The sequence below is a fragment of the Cystoisospora suis genome, assembly GCF_002600585.1.
Source record: "Cystoisospora suis strain Wien I chromosome Unknown contig_1247, whole genome shotgun sequence".
NCBI lineage: Eukaryota > Apicomplexa > Conoidasida > Eucoccidiorida > Sarcocystidae > Cystoisospora > Cystoisospora suis.
This window is the reverse complement of record NW_027154048.1, coordinates 13,674-27,811: the sequence shown is the minus strand read 5'-3', so window position 1 is coordinate 27,811 and position 14,138 is coordinate 13,674. Positions and strand designations below refer to the sequence as shown.

The window sequence follows — 14,138 nt, the reverse complement described above, 5'->3', positions numbered from 1 at the left end:
TTCCGTGCTAGCGCATTATATTTGGAGGCTTCCAGCTACGGTGCAGAGAAGTCGACGTTCTGCAGTCGTGAGTAGTAAGATACTGCTTACAGAGGGACGGGTTAGCTTTACAACGGACACTAACACGTCGTCCTTGTCAACTGGGGGGAGACTATTTATCTCCGTATCTTTCTTTGATCTATCAATCTAGTGAACTATCTACCAATCCGTACACGCCTCTTTGTACGCCACCTGAGATACATCTGTTACAATGCTGTCCGTGCGCTGTCCCGCTCTGCGGCAAAGGCGATTGACGGTCTGGCAGTTCATGGTACAGCTGTCCAAATAGCATCTCGAAGTCGTGCTAGCAATTAGACGGCGTGTCATGCCGCGCGCGTGCGATACATGCGAGCAGCTCAGCACAGATTGAACATACTCGAAATAGAAGTTGGATGGCGGTTTTCAGCAAGAAGGAAAGGTAACGGTTTCAAAGCTCGAACGTTCGCCTAAGGATCTGAAAAACCCTTTAACCGAAGAGAGGGTAATTTGTAGAGCTGCAGGCAACGATAACAGTCCATCACTATACTACTCCGGACGAGCAGATGGGGGATGTATGCCGTTTTGAGGAAAAGAGCGCGGGTCATCGCACGAAGAGGGATCGTGAAGCGCGTGAAGAGCGCGGGTCATCGCACGAAGAGGGATCGTGAAGCGCGCACTCGCATGCGATGGCGGAGATGCGCAGTGTATCGGTGCGGTCGTTCTAACCCTTAGCATACCCACTCATTGGAGATGCTGTTTGGAATCCACCCTAGCTGAGGCGATCTCGTTTTCGTGCGTCCGCAACGCACACGTGGGTGTAGAGGATTCCTCTACCACTCTAGAATCTCAGACAGAGGAGGTGTAACCAGGAGCTCTTCGTTTTCTTTGGTACTTCCGAAGTCCCCTAGGCCGGCTCTACATAAAAGAGCCTGTTGAGAAATCTACAATTCTGACGCTAGCTGCGTCGGTCCCCGCGTACCTCACAGCTACAACTACGCATGGTGTGCCTTCAAATCACCAGCCCTGTTGTGACCCCCCCTCTTCCCCCTTTCTCCCACCTTTACCTCGCCCTTGCCTCACCTCAAGCTTTCTTTCTCTATCGAATACGTGCAGTCGGACAGAGGGCTTTAAAAGCAAAGCAACTCTTTTGTGCTGGCAGATCCTTTCTCCGCTACTACATTCCCAAACGTAGAGGGGGGCTTTCTCACGGCTCGCTGTTCACCCTAGCAGTCGGGTGTTTCTCCAGGGTCACTGCCGGTGTGCTGTCCCGTGTCTTGTGTGCATGCGTTTCATGTTCCTTGTATTCCTCTGATATTCCCGTCTCCAGGTCGTCGTTCCCTTTTCTTCTTCCCTTTCTACCACCGTATTCGTTTGGCTCTTGCAGGGTCTTTTTAGCCCTGGGGCGTGCAGAACTCGTTATCCGTCAGACTCCCTGCGCTCGTAGGTTCTCAATGGTCACTTCTCTCGATATCACTTTCTTTGCTTTCTTCCTTCTCCTGCTAGTCCTTAGTCGTAAGCTCTCCTCAGTTTGTAAGAAGGCGCTTTCCTGTGACGCTGTTTTCTCTCCGAGTGTTACCTTCTCGGCTGCATTTGGTAGCCTCCGCTTGTTCAACTGTTGATAAAGGCCATCTGTACACCCGCAGTACCTCAGTTTCTCATAACCTACTCCTGTGTGTGCCCTTCCACGTGTTGATCTACCGCTAGACTTCTTCTGATCCACAGAAGGAGACTTCCGCCCTCTCTTTGCACATTAGACGTCATACGAGGGAAGTGTCAGTCGGTCAACTCACGTCTTTTTCTCTGCATCCTCGTAACACGTACCATTCATCTTCCGAATTCACTGCTAGAGCTGTCCCCTTGCACCTGTCACTAACTCAGTCCATCTGTCTGTTCTGTCCAGAAAGGCCGGCTCTGCTCGCTTTTTTACGGTGTACATACACCTGCGCTTTTCGTGGGTGTGCCCCCCCCCTCCTTTTGTTTCTTCAGTCTTGCTCGCATCCAAGTGAAAAAATCACAACGATTGGTTTCCTCTTTCTTCCAGTTTTCTACTCTTCCTCCTCACACTCCTTTCCTTCTTATCTTCAACTAATGCTCTTTCTCCCTTAAGGACAGAAAGGCACACGAGCTCCATCTCTCTCTCGTCCCTTATATCTTTCAATGTTGGCAGGAGGCCATTTCTCTCACTTCTTCTCCTTTTTTCTTGCCTCTTAAGATAAATCAAGCTGATTTCTGCTCTTTTCTTCTTCTCCCCTAGCAAAAGAATCTCTAGCAAAGCTTGAGAAGCACTCCCTCAACCCTCTCATCTCTTTCTTCTATCACCTCTCCCTCGTTCTTACCTCTCTTCTACTCGTCTTTCTTCCCATTCATCCAGCGTCAGATGACCCAACGAGAAGACGAAACTCGCCGTCGCAAGAAAGAACGTTCATCCATCCTCGCGCTCTTTCCTCTTTTCTTCGGATCTCTTGAACTTTCTTCTTCTCTCCTGTCTCCAAAATGCCGAGGGAAATTGTGACTCTCCAAGTTGGCCAATGCGGCAATCAGATAGGCATGGAATTTTGGAAGCAGCTCTGTACAGAGCATGGAATAGATCAGGTTTGTAGATTTCCCCTCTTTCCTTTCTCTCCTCCCCTCTTTCATGATGAGTGTGCCTATTTTTTCTACTGAAGAAACCTTTCCGCTGTTGCATGCTTTCTTATCTCTCCAAGGAAACAGACATCGATCACAGGGAAGGAAGCAAAGAAGAAAGAGTAGAGCTAAGGGTTGATTAAGTGCTGAATGGGGGGGGAGTTAGAGAGAGAAGAAACCTTTCAGAGATAGACAACCTTCTCCGATCTAATCAGAAAGATACCATGTATTCGTATAGGTAGAGAGACTCTCTTCGGCGTGAGAAGAAGTGAAGCTGAAACGTGCTTTGTACCACTAGCTAGACAGAAAGACAGGAATCTCCTTAGCCGCTAGATGGAGGAACCATCCCCCTTTCGCTCTCTCTCTTGCTCTACGATGACGGAGTATAGGAGTGCTCTCCAAGAAGACATCCACCTAGATGAAGAACACGAGAGCTCTTTTTCTTTAACCTTAGCTCAACGACGAACCTGTGACCTCTGCCTATACAGAAACAAAGGCCTGATGAGTGTTCCATATGTTACGTCTCTGCCCCTTTATCACTTCTGTGGAGAGATTCTTCTTTCCTCACACTTGCTCTACGCTCAATCTATGCACATACATATGTCTATTGTATAGATACTCACCTTCTACCTATCTAAGGTACATAGGAGTATACATAGATATTGATCTACACCTATATACATCTCTCACTGTATAGATCCACGCTGTCTCCTTGCCACCTCACTTCAAACCTCAGTTCTTCTCTCTTTCTCCTCCTCCTTGTACGGGAGAGTTTCTTCCTTCTCATCCGCATCTTCTTCTTCTTTCTCTTTTATCTCTTTGCCTCTGGCTGATACAAAGGAAGGTCTCCTAGTGGATAGCTGTCTCCATAACTACGCGGATGACCGCAAGGACGTCTTTTTCTATCAAGCCGATGACGAGCACTACATACCACGAGCTCTTCTCTTCGATCTCGAGCCCCGCGTTGTCAACATGATACAAGTAAGTACGTCAGGGAGATTCACGAGGAGAGAGAGAGAAACGTCATGTGGCCGGCTCTCTCTAGGAATCATGAGGGAGGGCACCGAGTTGAAAGAGAATCCTGACTGATAGAAATCTTTCTTCTTCTTCTTGTTCTTCTTCTATCCTTACGAATCAGTGACGGTGTAAAGCACTCGGGATGAGAAATCTCTGGGTCTTGTTCTGCTAGGCATTTGACGAGTGGAAGTCGCGTTTATGAGAGAATGAGGGAAGGAGGGGGAAAGAGGATGTTGCTAATGGTTCAGGTGTAGGTACACTGGTCAAAGACTGTATTTCGTGTAAGAGGGAGACAGATAAAGAAATTTCAGGAGAAACCTGTCCTACTGATGGAAGGAGAGATGTTTGGCATCCCTCATAGACTTAAGTTTCTCCTTTCGTCGATAGAGGTCACATATGAATCTGACAATGAAGAGAAGGAGAAGTGGATATAGTTAGACTTCTTTTCTCTTCTTTTCGTTACCCATGTATGGAGGTCCATTCGCACATGCACATACACAAACCTGGGTGATATGACTGTATCATCCTCTGTGGATCTATATACTTGCACTTAAATAGATAAAGAACCCCTTGCATGTATTCTTCTCATTCACCTGGGTATTCGAATCATCTAGGAGAAAGAAAAGAAGCGCAGGGTCTCTTCCTATTGAAGAGCTTTGAAAGGGGGGTGCACATCCAGGAATATCTGTTGTACTCCCCTCGTAGTGTACGTACACACACCTGGATACTCCAGCTCCTCTAACACCTACTCTTATCACTCGGAATTACTACGTAGGAATATTGCCAAGCGAAGAGATCTCTACGATCTTCTCTCCATCTGAAAGCGACGTCCCACATTATAACATTTGTAGAAAAACCGGACAGAAGAAGCAGATAATGAGAGAAACTCTTCAAGTTCCTCTGCTGAATGAAAGTCGTTCTTGAAGAGCTTCTCTTAACGGTGGCCCTTCATCCACAAAACTTAACGAGCCAGCCACAATGAATAGAACTGAGGTTCCCCTCTGTGTAGGGGGAAGAAATCTCAATGAGAAAGAAGGTATCTTATCTCCCGTGTAGAGCAGGCCCTCCTAATCAACATTAAACCTTATCACTTCCCGTTTTCATCCTCTTGCACGTTCTCCCTCTTTGTTCCAGTGTATGTACACCTCAATGACTCTGTGCCGTAATTCTTTTCCTGACGTCTCCTTTCCGGTCTGTGACGAAGAGGAACAGGCAGACAAGGTGCTCTTCTCTCTTCCAAAGAAGAGTCGTTTTTTCTCAAAGAAAAAGCATCGACGAACTTCTTTCTTTTCTTCTTCTTCTCTTCTCCCAACACAGACATCAGAGTATCGCAATTTGTATAACCCCGAGAACTTTTTTGTCTCCAAAGAAGGAGGAGGTAAGAAAGCAAGCAAGAACAGACTTGAATAAAACACACGCTAAAGGTTCGTTACCCGATCGAGATAGGGCCCTACAGTCTAGTCTCCATTCTTCCTTCTCTCATTCTTTTCTCTCTCCTTCGATGAGTCGATGGAGGAAAGAAAACTTACAGGAAACGCCACTGGTAAAACACCTGCGAGGCTCTTTCTCTCTTCGATCCTTCTTCTTCTTTCGTTCTTCTCCCCCCTCTCTCTGTCACTGTTTCATAGACGATGTCTATCTGTCTGTCTTTTTCTTCATCTTGTTTCTTCACAGTTTTCTTCCACCCCTTTTGTTCTATACGTTCACTAACGACTACTCGTAGAGCCACTTTCGATACCTCTACACTTCCTCCACTTTCTAGGCCTTCTGCACCTTCTCATCTTCTTCTCCTCCTCCTCCTCTCCCTCTCTTCCTTCGTTCACCGACCTCCCTTTGGCAATCCTTCCTTGGTCTAGGTTCTCTCTTGCTATTTGTCTGTCTTTCTCATTGGCGTCTTTATATTATATGTGTAGGTGCGGGGAATAACTGGGGGAGTGGATATGCACAAGCAGAGAGAGTCCAAGAGGAATTGATGGAGATGATCGATCGAGAGGCAGACGGGAGTGAAAGCTTAGAGGGATTTGTTCTATGCCATTCCATTGTATGTCTCTACACGACAACATGTTCGATCTTCTCTCTTTTTTGATGTCTTTGTCTTCTTGATGCCCCTCTTTCTCTCTTAAGTGTACAGTCCTCCATCTTTACTTCCACAGGACTTCTTCTTAGAGTTCTGGCGAGACAAATCTCCCGACCTGTAGAGAGAGGTGGAAAGACGGCGGGCATATACTCCGCATGACCTCTCGTCATCTGTCTCTTCTCTAGTAGAGATCTTCTTCAGGGTGGTACATATCCATCTCCAGGCTTATATAGAGAGACACTTTCAAGTATTAAGAGATCTCCCGTGAGCGAGAAATACATATAATTAGAACCCAGTAGGTAACTTATCGATGTCCTGAATCCATAAAACCTTCTCTCCAAAGCGTTCTATTCCAGCAAGTGGCGCGCGTTTCTCTCCCCTGTTGTCTGCAATAGACATTCGATCACTACTACTGGTACACATACTGTTCTTACTTCCAACGCTTACGGCCCTTCAGCTCCCCTCTTTCTCTGTCTCGATGTACTCCTATGTAGTATTATAGTTATCTTCATCCCTGTGCAAATATCAGATTTAGTTTTCTGCCTTGGAGGACACCGGATTATCTCGACTTTTTTACTATACATCTTCGACTGTATAGAGGATCGACCCTCTATCATGGCTTCAAAACAGACATAGTCACTCATACTTTGCATGCATCAATGTATGTACACACATGCTTAAATCACATCGGGCAGGTGTTGTCTCCTTTCCTTTTTGGCCTGTATTTCTACGCCTGCTGTTGGATGGAAGGAAGAATGAAGTTTTCTCAGGTAGTAGGTCTCTACTTACTGATCCAGTAGACATAAGAAGGCGTGCATGCATACGTCTCTCCATATGGACATGTCTATCAATGCTTAAAACACAGATGGTCTCTCTTCGAAAACTTGATGGGAATTCCTAGTGTCTAACTAACTCCATTCATAGGATTACGATGTGCTTCCTTCTCTCTCTTCTTTTGCCCTCTCTCTGTCGTCTTGTTCTCCTTTCTTTGCCAGTCTATCTACCTATCTATCTATTCTCAATCTATCTAATTGTCTTTCATCCATCTATCTAACTTTAATCTGTCTCTCTATCTATTGTTAATCTATCTATCTCGAATCGATCTCTCTCTAATCTATCTATCTCGCATCTCTTTCTTTGCATGCAGGCAGGAGGGACAGGGAGTGGTATGGGGAGTTATCTTCTCGAGACGTTGTGCGATCGCTACCCGAAGAAGCTTCTCCAGACATTCAGTGTCTTTCCTCTCTTAACGACAGAGACGAGTGATGTAGTTGTCCAGCCTTATAACTCGATCTTAACGATGAAACGCCTGGCTCTAAATGCAGACTGTGTCGTTGTCTTGGATAATACCGCCCTTAATAATATCGCAGTCGAACGCCTTAAGATTCATAATCCCTCCTTTCAGCAAACCAATGCTCTTGTAAGGGTCTCTTTCTCTCTCCCCTTATCTCTGTCTTTCTTATCTCTTTCTTTCTTTGTGTTTTGTCTTTTGTCTTTAGTGATCCTCCCCCTTCCTTACCTACTTACTAGTTACCTACTTGTTCCTCTGTCCGTTCTTCTCGGAAAAAACCTAGTCTTCTATCTTGAGAGCTCTGACATACAAATCTCTTCTGTACATACACCGCAAGAGAGACAGGGTTTTCTTCTGCGACCATTCCTTCGCTTCCATTTCAATCAAGTCGTAGAATAATACCATAATTCCGCTAGCCAGTTCAGCTGAGAATTTTCTTCTTCTTTTCCATTCTGTTTTCTTTTTTGGTCCTCTCCTTTTTGTTTTGTGTTCTTTTCTTCTTCTTCTGTTTCTTCCAGTCAAGTCGAGTTGCCGTCGTCGTAAATATATATATATATATATGTGTATCTATGGTCGTATGTGTAGATTTCTATGTATTGTAGGTATTGCTTGCCCTTCTTCTGGTCGTCACCTTCGGCTGTCCCCTTCTTTTCTTCCTGTATAGCAAACCGCCGATGGGTTCATGTAGGAGGCACCAGTGCATCTATCTCCTTCACTATTGAACTCCTTGTGGCTTTCGACTCTCTGTATCTTCTTCTGTCCGTCTTACAGACGGCAGCCGTGAAGGCATCTCTCTTCATCCGTTTGTACGAATATTCGGGTGTATGTACACGCAGACCGTGGTAGCGGAAAGTAGCTATGAGTCCCTACAATGGAGAAGTGTCCCCTCGCCTCGCCCCGCCCTTTCTTCTTCTTTTTCTTAAGGGTCCCTTCTCTTTTCTCTTTGTTTTCATGTCTCCTTCCAGTCACTTATTTTCTCTCGAGATCGCGGTTCTCTTCTTTTCTTGTCTCCTCTCTTTCTTTCTTCCTCACTCTTTGTTTCTCACTCTTTGTTTCTCACTCTTTCTTTCTTTCTTTTCTTGTGGATCAGGTGTCCACCGTGATGGCGGCAAGTACAAGCACACTGAGGTATCCGTCGTATATGAATACAGATCTCCTTTCTCTTATCTCTTCTCTGGTCCCTACTCCTCGGTGTCATTTCCTTATGACTGGGTATACACCTCTCACTTTAGATGCATGCGTTTCATCCGTCCAGAAAACGACAGTAATGGATGTGATGCGACGTCTCCTACAAACGAAAAACATCATGGTAAGGAGGGCCCCTCACATGCACCCAGAAGAAACCATTCAGTCCATCTTCTTCTCTCTCCACTCTCCTTCTTCTTCTTCTTCCTCAAATGGTATGATCCTCCCTCATGCATTTGTTACCACATATCCATCCATCTACATACCTATATATATATATATATATACATACATACATGCATGTGGATCTACATGCTCGTTGGGGGTATGGGGTCTTCATTCAGGAGGTGTTGGAGTAGCTAAGGCAAGAGAAGGACCCGCTTGCAGTAGGACGAGAAGTCACGTATACAACGGCAGATGTGGAGAGACAACAGGAGGAGGAGAAGAAGAAGAGTCATCGTGGAGATTCCTGTGGTTTCCCCTCTCTGTCTCCCCTTGCCTTCTCAAGAAATGCTGTCTGCTCCCCTTCTCTTTCTCTCTTCTTCTTAGCTTTCCTGAGCAATCGTGTACATCACTGAGAGATTTACATACCTCCATGGCATGTACGCAATCGATACTCTCCGGCGTTTCCTTGTCGGGGAATAGACGCGCCTTGGGTACCTATTTCTGTGTCTATGCGGTCTCATTCTTCGAATTCCCACCTATGTCCGTCTCGTGTGGAATAGAGAATGAAAAAGGTACTTTATTTCCTTTTCTCCTTTCTCCAAGGCTGAATAGCTTTTCTCTTCTCTCTCTGAATCGCGAGTCTTGGCTTCTCCTCCTTCTCTTCTTCTTCCGCTGAGGACGTAGGAATCTTCTGTTTTGTGTTCTCGTCTTTCCTCATAGGTATCTGCGTCTCTGCGTCGAGGGATGTATATCTCTATGCTCAATATAATAAGAGGGGAAGCCGATCCTTCGCAGGTGTGTTCTTCTTCTTTCTCGTATTCGCTTCTTCCTCTACGTCATCTCTGCCTATCTCTTAAATCTTGATGTCTGTCTGATCCTTCCTGTCAGAGACACACGGTCGATCGGGGTGTAGTATCTTCCTCGTCTATAGGACGGTTGAATTCAGTTCGAATTCCCCGTGAAAAACACAGTCACCGGCGATAGTGTATTGTATAAACATTTTCTTGGCTTTTCGGACATCCCAGAGCTTCGCATATATATATATATATATGTATATATATGCGTGTACACATATGCAGAAAGATAGTGAGGCGGTAGGTAGATATATTTGGTTGGAATGTATGTAGGCGTGTGGCCTTCACGTGGAGTCAGGCGTAGATACAGCGAAGAAAATTCATTACGGAGTTAGAAATGAACGAAGGCTTCATTTTGGTCTCTCCTCCTCTCTCTCAGTCCACCTCCTTTCTGGTATCCTTTCTTACAAGACACAAACAATACGCTAGTCAGCATTCCTGCCAAGCCCCCTTCCATTTCTCAAATTCTTCTTCTTTCACGTCGACTCTCTCTCTCTCCCCTCCTACGCAGAAGAAGTTCGACTTCCTCTCTTCTTTCCTCATTCTCTCTATAAGCAAACGCAGTTCACTTTTCAACTATCGAGATCTCTCTCGACACATGCAATTTATCATCTGAGTATCCACGTTCCGAGTACCACCCACTCCACGCACATATACATCTACGTATATATATATATATGTATATGTATATATGCATGTATGTACAAGATGTTTTATTCTCTCATGGTGTATGAAATGTCATCTGTTCTGCGCCTTATCTGCGTAGGTTCATAAGAGCTTACAGAGGATCAAAGACCGACAGTTAGTGAATTTCATTCGATGGAATCCTGCGAGTATTCAAGTCGCTCTTTCTAAACAATCTCCATTTATAAGCTCGCCTCATAAGGTCTCAGCTCTTCTTATGGCGAACCATACATCTATCTCTTCGGTAAGAATTGAAAGAAGAAAATTTCATCGACCCTTCTACGCTGCATTCTTCTCCGTCGTAATCCTTTCTTTGTCTATCTTATCTTTCTCTTGTCTTTTCTTGCTTTTCTTTCTTTGCTTCCTGCTAAAGTTAGGACAGGCAGATCTACCTAAGGAACGTATACGCACACACATGTCTACTGCTATATAGGAAGTCTGTTCTATTCCGGTCTTTTTTCTTAGTCGCTGCTTGCAGCTACAGACAAAAGCATCGGGATTCACACAAAGCATCTGGCTGTAAGAGGGCAGCTCTCGAGGAGGGAGTGTATGGAATCCCTACAAGTATAAGAAGATTTCTCACTATACACAGATATAAATATAGATATATAGATAGATATAGATGTGTACGTGCTTGTGGGGACTTCAGTATTCGGAGAGCACTCCTATATAAAATGTAAGTTCTAGGGGTAGATCGCAAATCCAAACTGCAAGCGGTCGTGTACGCACATGTTTGTCTCCATCTGTCTTTCTTCTTGTTTTTCTCCTGTGTGTCTTCTTACAGCTCTTTGAACGGTGTGTCGTGCAATATGATCGACTCTTCAAGAGAAAGGCTTTCTTGGATAACTACAAGTAAGTGAACGATTCCTGGGGCGAGGACGTAAGGAGACATATCAAGATAGATCCCGATGTCGTCTTCTTGTATGTGTTCCTAACATGCAAGGAAAGCAGCATGCAGACAGTCCCCCTCTCTGCACGTCTGCTTATACACGCATGTACATGCTTACATACAGAGATGTAGATCGACAAAGAGGGAGGGGTGTATGTGCTCAATGAAATGCTGTCCTTCGATGCCCGAGGACTAGGCCTAGATACCAGAGGAATGGCGAGAGACGTCGACCGTGTTTTGTCATGAAAAGTTCATTCCTACGTGTATCTTGTCTATATACACATGTACATGGATGGGGTGGATACACAACAGGTGTTACGTGTCGAGACAAGGTAAAGCTGTGCGAAAGAGTTATGCCTGTCGGTTCTTGAGTTCTGTGGGTAAGGAGGAAACTCTCTTTATTCGATTCCCTGTCTCTTCTCGCTCGTTCGGCTGTACGTACACCTGAGCAGAAGCCTTTCTCAGTCAAACATTTCGCGGTGTTGGCATATCTGCCGTCTTCAAGGGTCGCTCGCAGTGTGGTTTCTTTCTCTCTTCCTTTCTTTGTTTCTTTCTTCCCAGCTTGAGTGAGTGAAGAAACGGAAGGTTGGCTTTCTTCTTCTTGTTCAGACTCGGTGTATATACGGATGATGTATGTGGTTGATCTTGTCTCAGGAAAGAGCCGATGTTTTCAAGCCCTGATGGTCTCGGCAATTTCGATGAAATGGAAGGATCAAAGTAAGACTTGCAAGAGACGCGAAAGGACGGAGAAGATGAAAGAGCACCCCCAACAGCCAGAAGATCTCTATATCAGTAGATCACCTTTTGCAGAGAACTTCTCGTCTAACTGGTTTATAGAAGGTTAGAATAGACAGTTTTTCATACCGGAGAAGAAAGTTAAGTTGCGAGACGATAAGGATGATGATGATAGTAATAAGCAGTGAAAGAAACTCAAGAGCTCGTCTGTGAGAGAGAAACGAAAATGAGCAGAAGGGAGGAAAATGTTCGATTCTCAGAGTGTGATAAGTTATCTAGATATATCTCTCGATGCACAGAGTTATACTTATCTCCTTCTGTACTCTCCACGTGTGTATGATGCGTGCTGTAGCTACGTAGTGAGTGACGTACTACCGGGGTATGTAGACAGGAGTGGAAAGGAAAGCTTTTTTCGTAACTATCGTGAGAAACGTTAGGCAATAAGAGAAAGAAAGAAAGGGATAGTCAAAAGAAAGAAGGTGTTCTCCTCCTCTGTGCTGTAGAGGGGAGTTCATTGGTCTTTCTATTCTTATGTGTATAGGGAAGTCTGCTTAAGTCTAATCGATGAATATCATCGTGCGGAGGGAGATGACTATCTCTCGTCTTTCAGTAAGAAGACAAACAAGAAGAAAAAGCGAATATCTCAAGTTTCTCTTCTGACCTGCGCGCGTCTGTCGACTCTCAGTCGGATTTGAGGTGTATACACACATTATTTGTGCGGTCTATCTATGGTGATTCTGCAAGGGTATGACTTCTTGCTTTTTCATCGCTCACAAGTTTAAGAGGAGGCTGTAAAGAAAAGTCTTTTTCTCAACCAGTAGATGACTCCCAGACAGTCGCTTTTCTCAACACAAGAAGACACGCGTGAGTATACGGAGTGACATGCATGCATAGATTCATATTTATGTATATAGGGAGGGGTATATAGCTTCCTGCTCCCTGCAGCCGTTGCCATACAGATATATTGCATGTTTTTACAAGGTGATGGTAGATAGAGAGAGATACATCAAAGGTAGAGAGATAGATCAGAGATAGATAGATAGATTAAAGATAGATAGATGAATAGACAGATTTAAGATAGATAGATAGATAGAGTGTAAGGAGGCTGAAGTGACATCTGATAGATTCAGTCTCATTGTGTAAACCCATGTGCCGTCCGTCAACAGGCATGTGTGGTCGCCTTCCGCCCTTTCTATCTCACAACATCCTCCTACCCCTCTTCGTCGTCTTTTTCGTCGCTCTTTTTCATTCCTTTCCTTAGCTCCTACCCGTGATTTTTCTCAGAAAAACATGGGCTAACACGTCTCCCATCATTCAGCTGACGAATCTTCATACTTTTTCTCCTTTTCTTCCCTTTCCCGTGTCTCCCTTTCTTCGCGGTGTCCGCGTGTCTATAACAGCACCCGTCACAGGGCCTGTCTCCCTCATCTAGCACCGCTCCTAGGCCTCCACAAGTCACGTATCGATTGTGTCTGTCTGAGCCCTGTCCCGATTGTGTAAGGGTAAAGCTAGGGTGTATCTTCCGAAGTTCGAGTGTATGTTTCTCTTTCGTATCTCTCTGGTATGTGTGCGTTTGCAGATGACTTTGGTATTAGTCAGTCGGCATGTTGAGAAGTGGGGCAGATGTTAAGACCTATCTCTCATCTTACTAGAGAGAGCAGAGCATTCGAAGATGCCTTTTTGAAGTAACACTGTAGCCACCATCATAGTGAAGTTTCTTTGCTTCCTCATCTGACCTTTACAGCTCTATCTATCTTCTTATCTGTGACTGCAAAGTCATGATTCTTTTTGTCTCTCCTTCTAGCTAGCTCTTTTTCTTCTCTTCTCTACTTAGCTTCCAAAAGAAAAGTCTTCAACAAGGGAAGCGTTATGTCACGACAGATTTTTTTCAAGATCGCGGTCTCATTCACACACATGGACTTCTTCCTTTCCTTGCATAGGGCGAATGCTCATCTATGCTTGAGAGTTCTTTCTCTTCAGTGCACAGTCTATGATAAGCTATGCGTTGATACGATGGATAGGCGAAGGCATAATACAAGCTATGCGCCGATACGATGGCTACGCGAAGAGAGAGACACGACAGTAAACTTTCACACATTTGTGAAGAGATCTTAGGCCGTACCGTAATTGATTTCTCAGAGAGAGAGAGAAGGTTGGAAAGAATCTTCTTTTCAGCAGGCCGAGGAAGTCGATCCTTGGTAGTAGACAAAGAAGAGGGGGAGAGAGCGAAGAAGACAGTAGAGAAGCTAGGTGAAGATGGAGGGAAGGAGAAGCGCTTTTATGAAACTTCTTTCATTCTTTCTTACCGATTTGCCTTGTGGGAAGCAGTGGACAGGGAAGAGAAGAAAGTAACAGGTCCGGTTTGTCTTGAAAGAAAGGATCGGTCGATTTCCTTTCTATGTGTGAATAGTCGACAATGGAATGAAGACACAAGGTGCTACTGCTCTTCTCCGTGTTTGATATGTCTATCTCTACCTCCTGTGTATGTATGCCTATGTGTGCACCTCCTAGATAAAGAAGTGACGCCACTAATTTCTCTATCTTGTCAAAACAACTGAGGGTTCTGAAGTTTTACCGACAGAGGCAGAGGCCCCCCTG

The 14,138-nt window shown here is 44.9% G+C and overlaps 1 protein-coding gene across 1 annotated transcript; it reads left to right on the top strand.

Moving 5' to 3' along the window:
- Window positions 1-1,160: 1,160 nt before the first annotated feature.
- On the top strand, window positions 1,161-14,120 carry CSUI_002962 (tubulin gamma chain). The gene is made up of 12 exons (XM_068063160.1): window positions 1,161-2,610; window positions 3,484-3,624; window positions 4,978-5,038; window positions 5,574-5,701; window positions 6,885-7,157; window positions 8,119-8,337; window positions 9,099-9,173; window positions 9,999-10,160; window positions 10,701-10,768; window positions 11,460-11,522; window positions 12,082-12,149; window positions 13,120-14,120. Exons 1-12 carry the CDS (start codon window positions 2,512-2,514, stop codon window positions 13,149-13,151), a joined length of 1,389 nt encoding a protein of 462 aa, XP_067924863.1. The 5' UTR covers window positions 1,161-2,511; the 3' UTR covers window positions 13,152-14,120.
- The last annotated feature ends 18 nt before the right edge of the window (window positions 14,121-14,138 follow it).